A 23149-nucleotide genomic window follows, 5' to 3' on the forward strand; every position below is an offset into this window, starting at 1 on the left:
AAGGTATTTAAAAAAAGATAATAAAACTTTTAGTGAACAGAACACTAAAATTTCATTAAAAAGAAACTAAAAATTTAGGTTTTTTTTTCGTAAAATGCCCATTTCGTAAGTTTTATTGAAATTGTTTTTAGTGTGTAAAGAAAGTTTTCCGCAGTTTATCATTATCAGGATATTACAAAATGACTTTTTTATCCTACAAGTTATACAAGTTATTCTTAAAAGTATTAGAAAGAAAAATTAGTTTATTCCAAAATGGTCTGATTTCTTCTCTTCCCTTTTGTCTTGCTAATTTGGAGATTTAAAAAAAAAATTGTGCAAAATATTAATCAACCAATAAGAAATACATAAAATTAGATTTATATTAAACAGAAATTACTTGAGAAGCAAGAACATGATTTTCATTGAACATTTTATATTTATTTATTACCCGCTTCATATTGAATTAGACAACATGTTGGCTGTTTTTTCATACAATCTACCATCTTGCAAAATCCACCGGAAATCTTAGGTAAGAAGAAAGAGCGAGAGAGAAGCGCGCAAAGAAGCCGAAAAAGAACCAAATAAAACGCTTAAAATATCAAATAGTTCATTGGCGTCATGAGGCATACGAGGTTGAGTACCTCGCGCCGGGAATCAACTGTTAATACCTTCTGCGTCTCCATTTGTTAAGATTCTTTTTTATTGCCTTTTTGTTTTTTCCTCTCAAAACATACACAAGAGAGCAATTACAATGGGGGCCCAGAAACATTTGCACGAGAGACATTCACAATATACGCGCGGGGTGCTCTATTGGGATTCAGGAATGTGCTGCACAACTCGCGTGCCTCTTTATTGAAAGAAATAGGTGGTATATAAATGAAAAAAAAAAGAATTCCATTGCGATTGTCAAGCCAAAGTCCCAGCATCTCAACAAATCATTTCGTGACATTTTCGCGGAATTTCTTGGCTATTTCTCACGTCAAAATGACCTTCGTCGTTTTGGCTTTCTTACTGCTGGCGCGCTGTGTTGTGGTTGCACAACAAGAGAGATTTTTCGCAAGATTCTGCACTTGAGCTATACGCATATTATGAGACTTGTGGGTTGGGGTTTATTTATGGATTGTTTCTTAGTGTTCTGCATTACTGTATATAGCAATTGGCGCTGTTTATTTACGAAAAAAATGCCATGAAACTTTTTACCCCGCAGTGGGGCTAAAAGGTACAAAGAACAGAAGAGTTAGAAAAATGAACCAGATTTTATAATTATTAGCTTAACTTTCTTTTTCATGACAAAATCATGAATACATTTGCAGCAATCTGTTGAAAAATGAATCAATTGTATTTAAAAAAAAAAATGTAACAATTAACCCCTACCTCCCCTAATAAATTCTTTGGCTGCATTTAAAGAGTCAAAATATTTTTAGGATGTGAGAAAACTCTTGTCTGACAAGGATGATTTATGAATTTTCTGTGAATTTTCAATGGATTATTCCATAAGAAATTCGTGAAAAGAATAGATTTCACCTGAGTTTTGTCTCGTCAAGGTACACAGAAACCTTTACCCAACACTGCTTTTTTAATTGCCTCGTGAATATTCATCTCGTAGCCTAGCCATATTCTCACATAACAGAAGAAATCGTTGAAATTCATCCAAAAATATATAAATATAAATGTAAATGCAAAGCAAAATATAACGGTAAAATATAAATATATACATATAGCTACATGGTACAGATTAAGGAGAAAAGGGAATGTACATGGTAAGTTTCACTTACGGGCTGTGATTCTTCCTTCAGAGGCCAAGTTAAATATATGTAAATGCAAAGTCTAATAGATAGCTGTAGAGTATGGATTAATCAGAAAAGGGAATGTACTGGTAAGTTTCACTTACGGGCTGTGATTCTTCCTTCAGAGGTCAGTCTAAATGTGATATTTGATATAAGTTTGGTGGTGCAAACTCTGGGGGAAGGCTAACTCGCGCATTGGCTGTGATTCGTGGCGCGAGTCATCCTTCCCCAGAGTTTCCACCACCAAACTAATATCAAATATCACATTTAGACTGACCTCTGAAGGAAGAATCACAGCCCGTAAGTGAAACTTACCAGTACATTCCCTTTTCTGATTAATCCATACTCTACAGCTATCTATTAGACTTTGCATTTACATATATTTAACTTGGCCTCTGAAGGAAGAATCACAGCCCGTAAGTGAAACTTACCATGTACATTCCCTTTTCTCCTTAATCTGTACCATGTGGCTATATATATTTATATTTTACCGTTATATTTTACTTTGCATTTACATTTATATTTATATACCTTATATATAAGGCGCCCCGCTTCGCGGGGCGCCAAATAGTTAGCGTACTAATTTATATATATTAATAACTATATATATTTATATTTTACCGTTATATTTTACTCTGCATTTATATTCATATACCTTATATATAAGGCGCCCCGCTTCGCGAGGCGCCTAAGAATTTGCGTATTAATTAAATAAAAAATTAAAACCATTATATCTCCTGAACGGCTCCATAGATTTTCTTAAATGACCTATCGTTGGAAAGGTCTTGACCTCAGATATAACATACTGAAATTATAACGAAATGCATAGTGCAGTTTTTGAGATATTTAGACTTAAAAATTTTGGATGTGCAAAATGTTGACTTTAGCGCCTCTTGCGGTCATTTCTCGAAATTACAATGTTCTAGACATTTGTAGGGCTTCACGAAACCTTTTATTTGCGCTTGAGTTGATAAAAATTGGACCTGTAGAACCCGAGATAAGACATGCTAACTTTGGAAGGCTATATCTCGAGAACGGCGACATAGATTTTCTTCATTTTTGGCATGGTGGTAGATAATATAGTCAACTATAACATATTAAAATTTAAAGAAAATGCATAGTGCAGTTTCCGAGATATTCATCGAAAACTCATCGAAAATTTTGTTTTTGATTTTTGGCCCCCTAGCGGTCACTTTTGGAACTTCTGATGTTCTAGAGAGTTGTAGGGCTTGTTGAGATCTTTCATTTGAGTCCAAGTTGATCAAAATCGGTCAAGCCGTTTTCGAGTTATGGCCGATTTACGATGAAAAATTGTGACGGCCATATTGACTAAACGGCTTGACCGATTTTCGAAAATGAGGTATCGTTTGAAAGGTCTTGATGGCCCCTACAACATATCAAAATTTCAGAGCTCTAGCTTTAATAGGGGCTAAGAAAAAGCGAAAACAAAATTTAGGGGTGTTCCAAAATGGAGGAAGGAGGGGTGGGGGGTAAAATTTGACATCATAATTCGATGTCTTCCAGTCGATATTTAAACTTTGCCGTTTACCGCAAGTCTCTATCTATTAGCGTTCTCTTGCAATTTAGCATTATACTACGGACGGCCGGACGGCCGGCCGGACGGCCGGAACATTTTTTTTTGACATACGTTTTTTGGAATGTGGGGACCCTAATTCGTGCTCATACCAAGTTTGAGCCCGATCGGACAACATTGCATTTTAGGTGGTACACAGAAGCTGTGCTATTCTTTTCTTCGAAAGAATCACAGCTAAAAAATTCTTCTTCATGATTATTTAATCAAGCGAAATTTTATTTTTATTCGTCAAGGATTGATGCATCTGGTGGGCAATTGTTGGTCTTTCTCAATTTACTCTACTTTATAACTTTATGTAGGTACCTACTTTATTTGTATTTTGATGATCTCTTTCAACTCTATTTCTCGCCAAAATTATGCTTTTTCATTCTTCAGCTAATACCACCACAGTATGCACACCTTTATGAAAGAAAATTAAAAATAACATAAGATAATAATTAACTGCACTTCTTGCACTCTTTCAGTTCTTTAATTGAATGTGCAAATATAATTTAAGAGGCACTTGAGGTGCAATTTCCATTAATTGCCACGTATTCAGGGAGGAAAAATACGGGAAATAGCAACGATATTTTGCTATTTTATGCAAAAATTGCTCACAGTAATTTGTGTGTTTTTCATGTCATTTGTAAGTTGTCTACTGAAAGTTTTAAAATTAGTTAAAAGGGAGATGAAAATGTTAATCTGCTCGAAAGTGATTTTTTGATAGAATTTATAAGAGAAAAAATTTATTTGACCTAAGAATTTTGTTAGAAGATGAAATAAAAAGTAAAAAAAATAAAGAAATTATGGGTTTTTCTTACGGTTTTCCCCTGAAAATTTTAGTAAAAATTGTCCTGAAAATACAATCAATGGGCCTTATTCAGCGACCAAGAAATCCTTGAAATTCGCTTGAAATCTTGAAATTTCAGTACAAAATTCAGCGACCAAGAAACCTTTGAAATCTTTGAATTGATTAGTCTTAAAATTGTTTCTTAAAATAAATTCCAAAACACTCTATTTTACGGTATTTCAAACGTTTGTTAGTTAATAAAATTTATTTAATTTGATTGTAAATATCCTTGAGTGTTGAAACATCGTTTATTTCAATGATTTGTTATTTTTCTAACGTTCAACATTTCAGGTCATATTTATTTTTGTTTGATGTTAATACTTTTGTTACGATGTCTGACATTGATTTTCTAACGTTACGAGAAGATTTATGTACCTTTAATAAATTTATTTTTAATAAAAAAGTGATAGATACAATCTTAAAAATTCAATTAGATTTTTAAACATAAAAAAAATTAAAGCAACGATTTTCTAACGTTAGAAATTCTATTTTTTTCTCTTTTCCTCTTGTAATATATAAATTTTCTTTCGAAACATTTCTTTGGTTCAAAACAATTTTAAAAATAATTTTCTTTTAATTGTTGTTTTGCATTTTTATTCTTCTAATTAATAAATTTGCATTCTTTCTAAGCATATGCACATGAAGTAACATGTACAAAGAGCAATAACATGCTGCATCTAACAATGCTAACAACGTGTTGGATCTTTAGAATAAAATTTCAATTTATGAAGGAATTTTTCTCAACACCACAGCGTTGTTTTAATGATTAAATTCTCAATGAGTTTTAGATTGTAAATTCTTACCCAAAGTTTATGCAATATTTTGCAGGAAAATTAGCCATTAGCTTTGAAGAATTATTGAGGTGTTTTTGCCCTCTTATCTTGTAGACATTGCTGTGAATATCTCTGATTTCTTCCGAATAAATTTTCCATTGCGACAAAGTCTCATAGAAAACTCCTCAAGTCTTCATTTTTTTTTTCATATTATCATATTTTTAATAAACAAAAAAATAATTGAATGCTCAGCGAGTAAGAAATTCACTTTATTAGCACTAATCATTGCCTACTCTTATGTTGCTTATGATCACGTAATTGATAAAAATTCATAAAAAGAAAAAAAGATGTTGGTACTTGAGGGAAAGTTTCTTCGTGATTTTTTTCTTGCACATTGAGTGATGCAGAAAAAAAATTCACAATGATGGAGTAAAATGTGATTGAGGGTGGTGGAAAAAGAGCAAAGAGAAGTCAATAAATATTTTTGGAGGATGATATCGTTGGCATTTAAGCGTCCGTGATCAAGTCGATAATCCATTGTTGAAAAGCTCTCTGCAGTCGGTGTGTGTATTATGTTGCAAAATGGGGAGAACATAAATTTAGAATGTTTTCGATGGGTCTGACATTTAGCGGAGAAGAAGGTTTTTCATCTCCTCACACACCGTCAATGTATTTTAATGAAGAATAGAAGACCAAAGGAGTCGACTTCACGGTATGCTGATGATGATGAGAATAGCAAATCCCATTACACAATCTTTCATATTTTTTTTTACTCTCTCCTCCTTACTAACTTCCAACAATTCTCTTTTCGATCCTCCTTTTGATTTTTTTTTCTTTTGCCCCAACGAAACTTCTTCCACACCTCACTTGCTGCTGTTTGAGATTTTCATTACATAAAAAAGAGCTCCTCATATGCTTTATTATTTCATGCCAATACACCTCCAATCGACATTAAGAGTTTGCTGTGCATTATCTAATCAACCTTTTCAGCAACATGGTGTGTTGACTCAATCACTTCTCTTATGGCCTGTTGATTGCTGACTGTGAGAGGAATATTAATTTTATTTTAATAAATCTTCTTTTTTCTATAAATATATTTTTGGACATCGTCATAAATTGTTTTTCTAAGCAGGTGCGAAAAGTTTCATCATAATTTTTAATTAGTTTCTTTTGTGCCTCTTAAATGGCTTTTGATGAATTTTTGGTGGCTTCGTTTCATGGCTTATCATTGTGTTGTTATACAATGAAGTCAATTTTTCGGCTACAAATTAATTTGACCCCATTTTTGCTTTAATATTGTTAACACATTTGGATTATTAGACGCAATAAGATGTCTAATTGTCCATCAAGGGCTATTTTTGTACGCTATAAGGGGTGTAAAAAATTATCAAATATATTTGACAGTTACCCGGCTGGCCAAAATTTAGTAACTTTGCAGAGAATCAATTTTTTGAAGAAATATTATAACAAAAATGTTATTTTCAGAAGAAGAAAAGGAATTTTCTTAAAGAAATTCTAATTAATTTATCGAGAAGTTTATGCAGATTATTTATTGAAAAATTATAAATAAATTTTTATTGATTTAATAATTGTTTTCTTACGTACTAACTGCAACAATTTCAAATTAATTAAAATGATTTTTCATATTTCAAACAGAATTTTCCACAAAAGCTCTTCAATTAAATTTCCCGAAAAAACCATTTTCCAACGTACAGAAAGAAAGCAAAATAAAATCAAAAATTTCCTTTTCAAAATAAATGGGTGCGCGCACATACCATCGTACAAGATAGCTTTCGCTCTCACCATTCCACGGAGGAATTCCTCAAATGATCGCCTGTAATTTATGTAATGCAAGCTATGCTGTACATAAAATCGGGTCAATTGAGAGATTATCATTATATACAATATTATAGAAACTATTTAAGGAATTCCAATGCGCCTCCACAAAATTTTATACAACACACCCATCGGTGCGAAGAAAACTCCACAAATTCGCGCTTCTCAGACACTGAAAACGATGCGAAATGATTGAGAATTGATGGGAATCATCCACAAAAAAATGACTAATCAACATTTGAGTGAGATACTTCTTGGTGGTGGTTCAGAAAAATTTATGTTTTATGGTTTTGAGAAAGTTTCTGAGAGACATTTCAAAGTGGCACGATTTTTTTTTCACTCCACAATCGCTAATTGATGGATATTTAGCACATTTTGTTCGAACATTCCGCGCACCAAAAGATCTCGTTTTGTCATCAAAAAAATCATCCAAAAGTCACTCCTCTTGCGTGCGATGCCAATAAATTGAACCTAATTGAGAGAGAAAAAGGTGTGAGGAATCAGATTAAAAGGCATTTCTTAGCCAAAATTTGCATTGTTTTTCAGTACAATTCGTATAGTTTTGTTAATTTTCTTGTATCAAGTTTAAATATTGTTCAAAATAAAATATTGTCTTTGATTTTGTGAGAAATCTTTGGTAAGATTGAAAGAATCTTGAAAAAAAATTATCCTATAATTTTTAGCCAAGACACGTTTCGTGCCATAAAAAAACGTATTAATATTAATGTAAGTTTTATCTTTAAATAAATTTAAAATTTTAAAAATCTGTAATTGAGGGGCGAATATTAAGAATTCGTTGCGGTAACTGCTTTTTAAAAATCAAATGTAATTATATCTTTATGAGAATTTAGTGGAGTGTCTAGAAAAAAAAAAAAAAAAAAAAAAAAAAAAAAAAAAAAAATATTTTGGCGCTACGTCCCATATAGGAACAGGGCCGGCCGCCCTATATGATGTTGTTGTTCTCCTTGCGGAGAAGTAGTGGGCGGCCTTGCTAGATACTACCACGTGTGGGCCATTTTACGGATAGGAGTGTATCAATCTCCTGATCCAACCGGTCAACGTGATCTAATTGCACGTTGGCGGATGGGGTGCGTTTGCCGGGTTCTGTATTCGAACCGGCGACCTTTGGATGCGCACTCAAGCGCTCTATCCACTGCACCCCAGGCCCACAGCTCTATCCACTGCACCCCAGGCCCACAGCGGAGTGTCTAGAGTGCTATAAAAAAAAAAAAAAAAAAAAAAAAAAAAAAAAAAAAATCTACAGATAACCCTCTACAAAATAAAGAGATTTTGTTCAGAATTTTTAGAAGATCATTAATCTTTCAAAAAAATTAGAATAAGGAATTTTTATTCTATTTTTGACTGAACTTTTATCACATATTATTAAGAGGATGTTTCAATCTCTTCAACGTAATCATCTCTTCAACAAATCCTTTTCAATTAAAACCTAAACCAAACAATCTATTCATGCCATACAGAGCAAATAAAAGCACCCAAAAGTGAGTGAAAAGTAGAGATTTTACTCGCAAAAATATAATAAAGCATTTTACTACGATAAAAAAGCTGTGAATTGGCTTAATGATGCTAAATATATATATTTTTTTACATAACTTCCCTTCCTCCGGCAATTCTTGTCTTCCAGCTAAATAAATTAAAACCGATGGTCGTGCAAAAAAATCTCGTGGTGTGAATAAAAATTCCTCCTTGAGGTGATCTTTTGGTGTGGCGGCCTCACGGCAATAAAAGAGCATTGAAATAAATTCATTTTTGTGAAGAGAAATTCTTTAAGATTGATTTTGGTATAATATATTGAGCTGAAAAGTAATCTTGCGGCTATGCCGGAGCTTATAGGCTAGACAATTAATCTCTCTGGGAGCATTTTTTTGTGCATATTAGTAAAACATCTTGAAGAGTTGGAGGTGTTTTTTGTACATATTTCAGTGTGGAGGAAGGTGTGTTGTGGTGAAGAATTTCTTTAGACAGTAGACAATAATACGCCCTAAAGGTGATTTTTTACCAGCATGAATTATTTAAAATAAAAAAAGAAGAATCTCTTCTAAAGACAAGAAGCATCAAGAAAAGAATCTTCGCGGGAAGGTGAAACGGTACAAATTGTTTCTTTATGGAGGTTCTATGATAGCGAAATTGATGTAAATGACCTCGATTGATTGCGCAGAATTGATTTTTCTCAACTCATCACCGTGCAAAAGAACCCCGCAAGCCATCTTTCTTATACGAATGAACGCCTGTGAGACACTTTACGTGCTCAGAGTTCAGGTGATTTTCTCATTATGGGCAATCATGGAATGTGCTAACGGTGTGCGCCCATTGAGGAGTATTCCATGTGTTGTCCAGCTACCTCCCTCCCCCCCCCCCCGCCTCTGCATCATCTATTGAGATTAATAAGAATTTGTAGAGTCCATACGCCTAAAATGAGAATTCTTCTTTTCTTTCTAGAACTTTGTGCGCGGGCACACACGCAGATCAATCGGATTCACCGCCATGGAGCACTGAGACAAACAAGGATACATAACGATGGCACTGAGACTGAGGAAGGATGTCCAAAAGGCCTCATACTATGTGTGGTTTCTGGGTGCACAAGAGGCAAAGGGACTCCGAGGTCAGAGAGTCCTCTTGCCAGCTATTCCGCGTCTCATTGAGAGATCGCGGGAGCAGGAACCACTCAAAGTAACACTCCAGGTCTCACACAAAGGGCTCAAAATAATTCAGGTGAGTTCGTATCAAAAGAAATTATTTCCGGTTGGAATTATGTGAAAAAAAAAGGTCTTACGTTACAAAAAAAACGTTAAAATTTGAAAAGAAATATTTAACGTTAAATGTGTCAGAAGTTGGAAAAGAAATGTCAAACGCTAGAAATGTCAAAAGGTGGAACAGATACGTCAAACGTAAGAAAAGGGAACGTCAGAGAAACATTGAAGAATAAATGTAAAAAATTATAAACGTTAGAATTTTATTGACAAATTTCAAAATCACCTTAAAAAACGTCAAATGTTAGAAAAGAAACGTCAACATTAGAATAATTGTCAAAATCATGGAAAATAAATGTTAAGCATAAAAATTAACATTTAAATTTAAAGACGAAGAAATGTAAAAAAAAGATGGAAAAGATGTCAAAGGTTTGAATAAACGTCAAATATATTTAAAGAAACGTCAAGCATTAGAAGAAAATGCCACACATTAGAATAAATGTCAAAGAATAAAAATGAAATATTAAACCTAAGAAAATTAACGTTAAGCGATTGAATTAACGACAAACTTTAAAAAAATCATAAAAAACTTCAAACATTTAGAAAATAAACGTCAAGGATTTAAGCACACTGTCAAAGACTACAGAGAAATTTCAAGCGTAATAACTGATACAAAATTGAATTGCATAAATTATTATCAAAATCAGCTAATTTAAATCCAACAGAAAGGTACCTCCCAGAGCCCCCAGCCGCCGAAATTTCAAGCCGCTTGAGCCGGCAGCCGAGCCGATTTCCAAGCCGCCGCCGCCGAGGCACTTATCAAATCAAGCCGCAGCAGCCGATACTGTGTGCGGCTGGGGGCTCTGGTACCTCCTCCCTGGAAAATCCATTGCACAGTAGCTCAATAATCTTAAATTTTAACGATTGAGAAGTTACAAAAATAAAACATTCAACGTGAAGACTTTAAGGTGTACTAAATTGAGATTTATGGAAAATATCGGGAGCTTTCTATGAATAAAATTGAATTACATTTCATTTATGCTTTTTGGCGTGAAAGCGACATTGCGGAAGACATCGCGGGGGTGCTACTTGCGGTCTCTTCGCCGCAGCAATATAAAATCCATTATTTTCTCTCATTTTTGTAAAACTAAAAGACATATTTTATATTTTATTTCATTACTCTGTCTCTCATAGAAATATGAGGAAAAAAAAAAGAAGAATTTAATGTTGGCTTTCGAAAGTCTTTCTCGTGCGACATTCTGCTAGTTAAGAGCACTAATGATCATTTTTGAATGAGATGAAATTTTTTTTAAGAAGAAACCTTCGAAGAAGGGAGCATTTGACGAAATCACCTTTGCGTGTCTTGCATGGCTCCTCTTCATTTTTTTTTTGCTCATTGAGTGTCTCCAAAGTGATAATCAACATAAAATGCTCTCTTGCGAATAATTAGGCATTCATGTCAGAGGAATTAAGCAAAAAAATGATATATAAAAGAATCTCATGCGATGGGAGGAATTAGGTTTGCTCGGAAAAATGGCGCAGAGAATGGGCAACAAAGCACGTCGAAATGGTTAATTAAAATATAACAACAATTTTCTTACATAACTCCAGTGTACATATTAATGAAATTTTCTCTCGTCTTTTCCGCCAAATTGCACCAAACAAGAAGCCATAAGCATATAGTGTTGATTGGCTTGTCCCATTCCAGTTTGATCAACCGACTAAATTTATAATCTTGCAACGAGTAAAATGATCAAAGAAATGGTGATCGTGCACAACACCTGTATGAGATTTTGTCACATTAAACGAAAATATATAACAACTCTTTTTTTTGCAATGGAATTAATTAAATGTGCCTGTGAAGGGATCTATGAAATGTTTAATCTGTGTGCCCAAAGAATTAGGTGGGAGGGAGGCAAAATTAATCGTACACGTGAGTGAGTTAGAAAGTAAAGACAGCACAAAAAGCGATTTTTGATGCCAATCACGTCCAATTATGTGGGCAAAAGATTATGTTGGATCATTTTTCTCCTTGTCTCGAGTAATATGAGGAAGCAGTATGTAGTAGGTACAATGATGTGCATGAATATAATTAAATTTTATTTCAGATTTTTCTATGTTAAGACCATTTTCTATCCTACTTAAGAATTTTGTGGGTCTTTAAAATGAGCACACTACAGAATATCTGGTGAATTTGTACCTATAAATTATGTATTTTGCCTTCTAAATAGCTAATAATTTGATTAAAGCGCATAAGAAATAATTGTACCGATTTTGAGAAAAGTTTTATGTAAAATCTTGCTAGAATTTTGGCACATTTTTGACACAATCTTTACCATCAAGACTTAAAAATCAAATTTAATTAAAATCTATTTAATTAAATTAAATATTATTTAATAAAATTGTTATTTTTCATGATTTTATTGTCAAAAAACCGAAAATTTTTCATAATTTGTTAACTTTTTAGTAAAACCTTCTATTAACATTTTCCAATGGCTGTTTATCTGCCGAATATTCTGACTATTTTGGCGAATAAATCCGCAGATTAGCGAATAATTACAATATTTCCGAAGATCTGAATATGCCCATTTTCAGCTAGAATTTATAGTAACTTCTTCAGCTTGAATTTACTACTTTCTCGGTCAAAATTTACTTTTTTAAAAGTATTTCTTGTTATTAAATTTAGTACATTTTATTCTTAAATTTAGTACATATTTGCCTTTAATTTAGTACTTTTTCGATTTAAAATTAGTACTTTTTCCTATGAAACTGATAACTTTTTCTGTTAGAATTTAATACATTTTTGGCTAGAATTTAGTACCTATGTTTTCGACTTTAATTTCGTACTTTTAATTATTGAAGTTACTTCTTAAGATTAATTTTTAAGAAGTACAAATTCAAGCAGAAGCATTAGTAAATTCAAATGGAAAAAGTACTAACTTCACCAATTAAAAGTACTTACTAAATTTTATCCAAAAACATATTAAATTCTAACTGAAATAGTATACTGAATACAATGGAAAAATGGTACTAAATTTAAGCCTATAAAGTGCTAAATTAAATTATATTTCTTCGACTGGAATTTAGTACATTTTATTTTAAGCTTTTGCTCCTCCGTCTCAACCGATTTAAAACTAAAAAAGAAATAAATGTTTCTTCTCTGAATAATTTGATTTCTTTGGCGAATCATCTGAATAATCCGAATGTTTTTATTCAGATAAACACCTTTTGACGTTTTCAAAATATACATAAATAAAAATTAAATCCGGCAAAAATGTGCAAAAAATTCATACAACATTTTACAAACAACAAAACCTTTTTCTCAAGTAAGTTTAAAAAAAATCCGCAATGATGAAAACATTTCTCTCCTTACTGTGTTAGTTACTGTTCGTACATAACTAGTTAGGGTGCAAATTGGGTTGAGAAAATTATATTTTGGAAACGTTAGAAAGACACGAGCTAATTCATTTTACCAAATATGCTTTCTCTTAAGAGAAAAAACTCAATTTTCTCAAAATAAATTGAAGACAATATAATGTTCAATACATGTTGCTCATTATCCACCATTCCCTCGCTTGTTACCAAGCATTAAAACATTAAAAGCATTCTTGTGTGCACTTCCTTCCGGTGATAAAAAAAAAGTTCTTTGCTTTTTTCTCCACACACAGGGCTCCTCGAAGCATTTCATACCACACAGCGCAATCACCTGCTCCGTGCAGACAGACGATGTGGTGGCGTGTGTTCTTTTGCTGTACAACCCTGCAACGAGGTGTCCTCTTCACGTACACGCGTACAGGTGTGATTCGGAAAGTACGGCTCAGGCACTGCATCAGCAACTTCAAATATTGATCAATCGACCGGAAAATCAGAAGCGTTTCAATGAACTCGAATCGAGGTGAGTGCTCTTTTCCCTTTTTTCTCCCCTTCCCCATGCGCGCACACACAACAACCAATTAGCCACACAGTTTGATACCCAACAACAACATCCGAGCAACAAGCTGCATGTACTATTGACAATGCCACCATGTCACGTGCAAATTATAAAATAGTGCGGTGAAATGCACGATTGCGCGCGAATGTCTCGCAGAGAGGAAAATTTCTCCACCTTCTTCGCGTTTTAAATCAATCGGAAGGATGGCTGTGGTGGCCATCAATGTTGAGATTGACAAGGCAATTTCTCCTTTCGCTTGTGCGCGATATTTATGAGACACCATGATATTGATGAAGTTCATATGCTCATTGGTAAATTAATCGTCAATTTAGGACGCAAATAAGAGCCCCATCGAAGGCACTTCTTCTTTGTCCACAAACCGATTTCACCAATTAAATAATTTTGAGATTTTTGCAATCTTAGCTAATCTATTTGCCGATTGCGCGCGCACATGTTTGTTGGGTTTATTATCTAAGAAATGCGACGCGACCACTTTTATGCCAACAAAATGTGCAATCATTTAGTACCCAATGTTGACCAAATTGTAGTTGCAATCAAATTATGCAATGCACCATGTTGCTTAATGTTTTAATTTCACGATCATCCGCATAAAAAAAGCGCATGATTTAACTTCAAATCCATCGATATCGTGAAGTTATGTTAAAAATTATGAAATGTATGTGGGAATATTAGAATTTGGATTCAAAATCGAAATCAAAGTAGAGTACGTACGAACATCAGAGAGAGAGATTAGACGACAAGTGCAAAGAAAAGCCGTGAAAATTTGTGACGAAGGAAAAATCACCTCATGTACCATCAACCTCTTTACCCATTTAATAAACTATTCTACAATTTTGGGGGCTCAACCGGGATAGAGGCTCTGAATGGTAGATTGAGGTGCTGTGATGTGTGAAGAGTGAATGGGCGCACGACGGAAATTCTTCTGGAGGAATTAGACGCTGAGACGATAGACGCCGAGACGCTGAAGGAAGAATTTCACTAGCTCAGGACCTTTGAGACGCTGAGACGAGAGATGCGAGAATTTTGTGAAATTGAGAAGAAATTGGGAACCTTCACGGGTGAACGCCATGAGAATTTTGGTGAGTGGCTGCAGAAGTTTGAGAATTTGGCAAAGAAGCAGCGATGGGACGAGATCCAAAGATTTGTGTATTGCCGGAAGTTAATGAAGAGTACGGCGAGGATGTTTTTGAGTTGCACGAGAGGCCTGACCAACTGGAGAGCATTGAGGAAAGGACTTGTGGAGGAGTTTAAACGCGAGGAAAGTTGTGCAGTGCCTAGTGACGATGAAGAAGAAGAGTATGATGATTCTGACGAAGAAGATGATGAATCCGAGGAAGATGAATCCGACGATGAAGATGAAGATGATTCTGAGGATGAAGATGAAGATTATGAGGATGAAGACGAAGGTTCTGTGCATGAAGACGATGACGTTGAAGAAGAATCAGATGATGAGGTATGTGAGAAAGTAGATGAGATCGTTGTGGAAATTCAAAAGAACTGTGAAGATGGAGAATCTGATGATGATGATGAAACCTTCGAAGAAGTTGGTGAAAATGATGATTGTGAAGAAAAGGTTGAGCAATTTGAGGAAATTAAAGAGGAGTTCGATGATCAAGTGCTCGAAGGAGTTGAAGAATTTGATGGTGAAACAGCTAAACAAGACGATGAAGAATTTGAGGAAAGTGTTAAGAAGTTTAAAGAGGAAATCCAAGAGATTGCAAGCCCTGTGATGAGTTCAGAGAAGGATGTGATCAACGAGGATGAACTTGATGAGGCGATCAACGAGGACAAAGATGCCAAGGATGCTGTGAGTGATCATGAAAAATTAGAGATTGTTGCTGATGTGACCAGAAGCATTCAGATTGTTGAGCTGAACATTTGTGAAGAAGTCTTGAAGAAGATGCCGGAGAATAGCAGTGGTCCAAGAGTATTGTATTTCGACTACCGTGAGGTCAACAGCAAAATCAAGACGAAATGATGGGAAGACGGATTGAGCTACAAAGATGACGACATGGCGACGTAACTGGACTGTGATGGGATCATCCGAGGACGGATGATTAGTGTAGGATGGCCGAATGTGGGAATATTAGAATTTGGATTCAAAATCGAAATCAAAGTAGAGTACGTACGAACATCAGAGAGAGAGATTAGACGACAAGTGCAAAGAAAAGCCGTGAAAATTTGTGACGAAGGAAAAATCACCTCATGTACCATCAACCTCTTTACCCATTTAATAAACTATTCTACATGTATATTTATAAATTAATTTTATTCATTTATAAATATTTAATCACATTGAATAAGACTCCGCATGGCACAATTTTTTTTTCTCTATTTTAGTCACTCAATAAATAATATAATCCCAAGTCATTGATTAATCAAATTTAATTTTCTATTGGGAAATTTTTTTTTCAATAATTTTGTATGTTTCCGTATTTAGCTTTTATTATGTTTGAGTTTGATTTTAAGACGGCATGTCAAAGAGGAATTTTCCTTAATTTTCTTACGTAAGAAATTTTCTTGTTTTCTAATTTTTTACAAAGAAATTTTCCTGTTGAACATGTCTAAATTTTCTTACTGTAGAAATTGTTTTTTTTTCGAATTTCTAACGAAGTATTTTATTTATCCTAGAAACATTCTTTTCTTATTTTTAGCCAAGGAATTTTCCTCTACTTCTCTATCATTTTTATACGTAAAAAAATTTCTTTTTCTTCTATTTAAAACGAAAGATTTCTTTCTGACTTTTTGACTTATATTCCTTCAATAATAATTTTCTTCTTTTATCAATACAAAAGAAATGATTTTTCTTTACACATGATTAAATTTATTTCATGTAATTTTTTTTTCGTTTCTGAATCTCTGACAAAGTAATTTTTTTCTTTACTTCCTGAGTAGTTTTTCCAAGGATTGTCTATGATACAACAAATATTTCTCTTTTCTAAGAATTTAAGAAAAAGAATTTTCTATTATTTTCTGTCTAATTTCTTTACGTAAAAACTATTTCCGTTTTTGTTATTTCTACAAAGGAATTTATCTTAAACTTTCTGACTAATTTTCCTTTGATAAAAGTTATATTTTTTCAAATTTTTTGTAAAGTAATTTTTCTTTACTTTTTGATTAATTTTCTTACTTTAAAATTTTCTAGTTTTTGAAATTCTAAGAAAGATTTTTTTAATACTCTTTTTTTAAATTTTGTTATGTGAAAAATTTTCTTTTTCTCTTATCTTTAACAATTTTTTTTTCCTTTTTGAATAGGTAATTAGTTTTCTTCCTTTAGAAATTATCTTCCATTTATTTTTCCAAACGTTACTTTCTAATAAATTATATTTTTCTTTACAAAATAAAGGTAAGATTCTTTTCAAAGAGACTTTCTCTGAAAATTCCATTCCAAAAATTTTCCATAAAAAATTTCTTACGGCTCACTTTTCATATATTTCTAACGGCAAAATTTTAATCCAATAATTTTCTTCTCATAAGATTTTCCTATCTTTACGGTAATAAACTATAAATTCTCTCAAGCTAAGCTGCGAGTTAATTTAATAAACAAGGCAATAAGCTTGACAAGAAGCATTAAAGAATGCTCCCAACCCAAACATCAAAAAACATTACTCACGAAGGCGTCAAATTGATTCTGACTTGAATAAATTCTCTTTTAAAATAAATATTGTAAAGAAAAAAAAGTAAAGGTGAGCCCAACAATCCGCTATAATTCATTCATTTGATGTGTTTTGCATTTTGAAAAATCTATCTTCTCAAAATGCTGCTACTCCCATGTGGCAAAGACGGCGGAGACATTCCTCCAATTGGATTTAATATAAATGCCGTAAATACAGCCAAAAGCGACATGGAAGTGAGGGATTTTCTCAGCGTAGACGCGCCCCACAACACCTGAAGAGGTGAATTTTAAAATATTCCATTCATAACATTCTTGCACCTCCGTATCTCGAGTTTGGTACCATCTCTCTGTCTTTCTTAAAATTATGCACCCACGGCATTTCCGCCAAGTTGTATGTTTTTCTTTATATAATAATCCATCTTCTTCTAAATTGGCTCAACTTCGGTGGTGGTGCCTTCTGTGCTTTATTTGTAAATGTTTCCTCAGCCGAAAAAATAAGACTTCTTTTCCTCCGTGGGTTTCCACACACGACGAGCGAGAGATCATTTCCATCGAACGCATTGTTGATGCCGCATAAGATTTATTTAATTTTAACAATAGCTACACGTCTTACCGTTAAGACTTCACCGCTGCTGTAGCATCTTCCATCCATGCTGTGTTTATGCGCGAAGGCAGCATACACGTTTTCTTCTTTTGCTCTATGATGCCAATAATTGCTCCAAATTGCCATGGAAATAAATTGATCGTGAAAGAGGTGAAGGAGGTGAAAGATTGAGGCTACTGCCGCATAAATGCTTTCCCCTCTCTGCTTGAAAAATAAATCATAAAAAATACACGCAACACTTTTCATTTTTCATCAGCAATCAATACGGGGAAAATTGAGCACGTAGAGGGACACGGAAAAGTTCCACACACACAAAAAGGGGCAAAAAAGTTACATAAAAGACACAGCCCCCCGTACATGGTAAACATCGATGGTAAAGCATAAATTGGAGAAACATAATTGTGTGTAGAAAATACGCGCGATTTATTTGCTGATGTAGAAAGTCTTTTTTTTTCTTTCAAATAACATTTGCTTAGAGCCACCAAAGAGACACCTCGTCGCGAGCTCTTATTTGGCTCTAAATCCACGTTGCACCACCAAAGTTGATTTTCCTGCACATCCATTATGGATGGAATTGCCCAATAATTTCGATGAAAAACAAGTTTGAAATGCAATACCCGATCGCGTGTCGATCATAGGCAATGGGACATGGTGTATACAGTACACTGCAATGAGAGTCCTAAGCCGAGCTTATTTTAGGCGGTTTGAGAGGTGTATGATAGTAAATCAGAGACAGGTTCAAAGTTAAGAGGGCGTTTTAGCTGTGTTTCTTTCAGACACAGCTTTTGTGTACCGAGCAAAATCGAAAGTCGTCAGATCGGGCTCAAACTTGGGATGAGCACGAATTAGGGTCCCCACATTCCAAAAAACGTATGCGCCAAAAAATTTTTTTTCCGGCCGGCCGTCCGGCCGTCCGGCCGTCCGGCCGTCCGTCCGTCCGGCCGTCCGGAATCAATCGCTAAATTGCGAGAGAACGGTGATAGATAGAGACTTGCGGTAAACGGCAAAGTTTAAATATCGACTGGAAGACATCCGATTATGATGTCAAATTTTACCCCCCACCACCCCGTCAGCCATTTTGAATAACCTCAAAATTTTGTTTTCGCTATATCTCAGCCCCTGTAATAGCTAAAAATCTGAAATTTTTATATGTTGTAGGGGCCATCAAGACCTTTCCAACGATACCTCATTTTCGAAAATCGGTCAAGCCGTTTAGTCAATATGGCCGCCACAATTTTTCATCGAAAATCGACCATAACTCGAAAACGGCTAGACCGATTTTGATCAACCCGGGGTCAAATGAAAGATCTCAACAAACCCTACAACTCTCTAGAACATCTGAAGTTTCAAAAGTGACCGCAAGAGGGCCAAAAATCAAAAACAAAATTTTCGATGAGTTTTCGATGAATATCTCGAAAACGCCATTATCGATTTGCTTCATTTTTTGATATGTTATAGCTGACCATATTATCTAGCTCCATGCCAAAAATGAAGAAAATCTATGTCGCCGTTCTCGAGATATAGCCTTCTAAAGTTGGCATGTCATATCTCGGGTTCTACCAGTCCGATTTCGATCAACTCAAGCGCAAATGAAAGGTTTCGTGAAGCCCTACAAATGTCTAGAACATTGCAAGTTCGAGAAATGACCGCGAGAGGCGCTAAAGTCAAAAACAAAGTTTTCGAAAATTTCGAACTCGAATATTTCGAAAATGCCATTATCGATTTACTTCATATTTTTATATATTATAGTTGAGGTTAAGACCTTTCCAACGATAGCTCAAACTCGAAAATCTATGGAGCCATTCCCGAGATATAGCCTTCTAAAGATTTCTTAGGGTATGACTTTTCAACTTTTCCCGACTTTGCGCGTATTTAAACAAATTCGCGTTCTAGTTTGCTCTCACAAAATTGGTACACTGAAAGAAACACAGCTCTCGTAAGCTTGGTCAGCTTACCAGTACATTTTTTCTCACAATCTTAGCAGCGTTTTCTTTCTATTCAGGAACTTAATCAGACTCTATGGCTTGAAAGACTCAAGGCCCTCAAGAAGTGTTTAAACTTAAAATGGTTTAGATTTAGGAGCAGAAGCTTGAAAAGTGCTTGATTCAAGCCTAAAAGGACTAAATTCAAGCTGAAAAGTAGTAAACTTAAGTCGAAAAATATTATGAAGTTTTTAATTCTAATCTGAATGAAGTTGTAATTCGAATTTTCAAAAAAAATTCGGATTAATCGCTAATATTCGGATAATTCGCCAAAGAAATGAAAATATAGATCTTTTAAACTTAAAATCGTTTAGATTGAGGAGCAGAAGCTTGAAAAGTGCTTGGTTTAAGCCTAAAAGGACTAGATTCAAACTGAAAAAAAGTAGTAAACTAAAGCCGAAAAGTATTAAACTTAAGCCGAGAAATATTATGAAGTTTTCAGTTCTAAAAAAAGACATAGAGAAGTAGAAGGCTAAAAATATTTAAATCAAGCTTATAAATGATTAAATTCTAGATGAAAAATAGTAAATTTTGAGCAGGAAATTTTATTCTGTTTTACTTTAACCTCGAATGATTTATAACATTAATTTTTTTTCCATTTTTGCAAATTTTTATACAAAATTTTGTGCCAAAATTTCGAACATTTTACCTTTTAAAACAATTTTAAACACCCCAAATTAACCAAACATTTATCTGAATTAGTCGTTTAACTGTCGCCGCTGTAATATTGCCCAACTTTGCGCTCCGGTACAAGAAGCTCAATGCTCATAAGACGAAAGTTCTCTCTCTGCCAAGAGATCACAATTTGTCGATTAGACACGATGGGAGAGTCATGACGCCTTATCGGGTGTTGTGTGCAGACTTTTCCCGGCGCGTCATGCTCCATTGGAGATCATCGCGACCATCCTCCAGCCATCTCACGCTGTATCACACAATATCGTGATTTTGCGCCATTATATCATAAAACTGTTTTTTCAAAAATGCTTCCTCGGTGAATTCCGCCGTTTTTTAGTGCGACTCTCTAACTCCTTTGAACTTTGTCCACACCTCCCGATGACCACGCAAAGAATGTTGCCGCCACTTCTCGCATTCTAAAACCGCGGCCAAAAATATAAGAAAAATTGAAAGTCCACTCAAATCTCCCACCATTCTTCAGTATGTACGATCATCAGCAAATATTTTTGTGTGGTTGGTACAGAGCGACTAAACACTTGTTGTCGTACTGCTGAGGAATGCGATCATAAGTAATTTTCACATTCACTTTGTAGAGAGACAAACCAGCATTTATTGTGCAATCCTCATGTAGTGGTTTCTCTGCCATTCTATGCCACATATCTTTTTTTATTGATTGAACTAAAATTGCGGGAAATTCGTTATGATTTTTAAAATTTAAGTCAATTTAGGATCTTTCTGTCCTTGTGAATGTCTTTAAAATGAAGAAAACTCATAGAGGCCTTAACTGAGGACTTGATCAAGCCATAGCTGACCGTTAAAGCTTCATCCCAAAAATCTTTAGTCGATCTTTGAATTGCTGATTAATTTTAGAAGTTGAATTCGTAGCTAAATTCTCAAATTTAATTAAGAATCAGACCACGAAAAAAATCTATTTTTAAGTCAACAAACACCTCACAAAAATTTCTTGAATCCTATTTTTGATAACATTCTCTGCATGGGAAGAACCTTATTATCGAAAAAGAAGAAATGGTGAACGTCGTGGGCGTGAAATAGGGCACGTGATAAGAATTACAATGTTGAGAATTGGATTTCTCAGACTAGGGAACCTCACTAAATGTTCAATTCGAATTGAATTCTCCTTTTTAGTATTAATTCCTTAAAAATGTAAGGCCTTTGTGCTAAATAGTAAAGCTTTTTTGAATTTTATATATTTAGTTTTTTTTGTCAAAAATTTTGAAATCAAATTGAAATTTAAATAATGGGTCTTATTCAGCGATCAAGAAACCTTTGAAATCTTAGAATTTTGTACTGAAATTTTCAAGATTTCGAGGGTTTCTTGGTCGCTGTTTCAGTTAACTTTTGCGACTTATATCAATTACAATAAATTCTTATTATTTTATGGAATTTTTCTTAAAAAAATTGTCTTAATTTGATAAAAACGTTTTAAAGGGTTCCCTTGTAATCACATTTAAGTCATATCCACAATTTTTTTTTTCAAAGACGATCGGTAATGATCATGTACTTACGTAATAAATAATATTTCCTGTAAGAAAAAAAAATGCTAAAATAAAACGGCATTGAAAATTGAAGAAACGTTTCTTAACTGTAATTTTTATTTCTTATTGCGCACTACGAAGACGCAAGAAATGTGATAATTTCCTCCAATTTGTACATAAAATCCATGTGCTCGAGCCCCAAGTAAACTTCTCAAGCATAATCTTGGTTGTATTTGATCAAGTGAAAAGTACCAGCGCGTGAGAAGATCATTGCAATGGGTTTATTTTAAGAGATGGGAATTTAATGCTCCTTCTTTTCACCGTTGACTTTTGTCTTTAATACAACGTACAATTTTGTTGAGGAACGGAGATATTGGATGGAAAATTTCATCAAACATCAACCCACGCTCCAATATAAATTTACTTTTTAACCACAAAATGTGATGTCTTCATGTTTAATGTCTTCTTTTGCACCTCACTCGTCGTGCGGTACAATTAGCGCTATGTAGGTATTAGAGGAGAATAATTAGGAAAGTTGTTGGTTAGACACACGAAATTTGCTTATTTTCCACTCTCTCACAGTTCGATGGCAATTGTGACGAGGTATGGGCAAGACAACACGAGTTGAGGGAGTTTCTGGTAAATAAGATTTTAATGTTGACTACCTAAAGCTAAAGTATTTTTTTTAAGATTAATCATCGTTGAAGATCGTTCAAAAGATCACAAGATCGCAAAGAATTCGTATAGAATTCGTATAGAATCATAAGATCGCAGAGGTTTTTCCTTGTAAATGTAAGATTTCCTTCCTGCAAAAGACTTACAAAATTCTTGATCGCGAAATTTTTTTTTTAATTTAAAGATATTGAAATTATTTGCTTGAACGTATATAAAATCGAATATCATACTTGTCTGTAACCTTAAGATCACAAGAAAATTCGCTTGAAAATGGAAGATCGCAAACTCTTTACTTTTTGGGCTACAAGATCACAAGTTTTTTCACTTGAAACCAAAAGATTTCTTTTCTTACGGCTGTACGATCATTATTTTTTTTCCGCTTAGAACATAAGATCGCAATATTTCTTGACTGATTTTGAGGAGGATCATGAGATATAATACTTCAAACAAAAAAAACTCTTCCTTAGTACCACAAACTGCATAAATATAAAAGATCGCAACATTTTTTTTAATCCAAAGTCTGAAAGATCTAAAACTTACATTTTAAATCTGAAATACCACAAAAGTTTTTACCCCATTTACGTAACTAAATTCGTAAGATCGCTAGATTTTCTGATTAAATCTGTAAGATGATCTGAATTTT

The 23149-nt window shown here is 34.0% G+C and overlaps 1 protein-coding gene across 1 annotated transcript in view; it reads left to right on the forward strand.

Moving 5' to 3' along the window:
- Positions 1–23149, forward strand: part of LOC129796074 (ABC transporter F family member 4) — a 41607-nt gene that overhangs the window by 7874 nt on the left and 10584 nt on the right. Inside the window, exons 2-3 of the mRNA XM_055837776.1 lie at positions 9256–9528; positions 13175–13401. Of these exons, the coding sequence (XP_055693751.1) occupies positions 9334–9528; positions 13175–13401 (422 nt within the window). The 5' untranslated portion in view covers positions 9256–9333. The remainder of the gene's footprint in view (positions 1–9255; positions 9529–13174; positions 13402–23149) is intronic.

This window comes from Lutzomyia longipalpis, chromosome 4 (assembly GCF_024334085.1).
Source record: "Lutzomyia longipalpis isolate SR_M1_2022 chromosome 4, ASM2433408v1".
NCBI classification, from domain to species: Eukaryota; Metazoa; Arthropoda; class Insecta; order Diptera; family Psychodidae; genus Lutzomyia; species Lutzomyia longipalpis.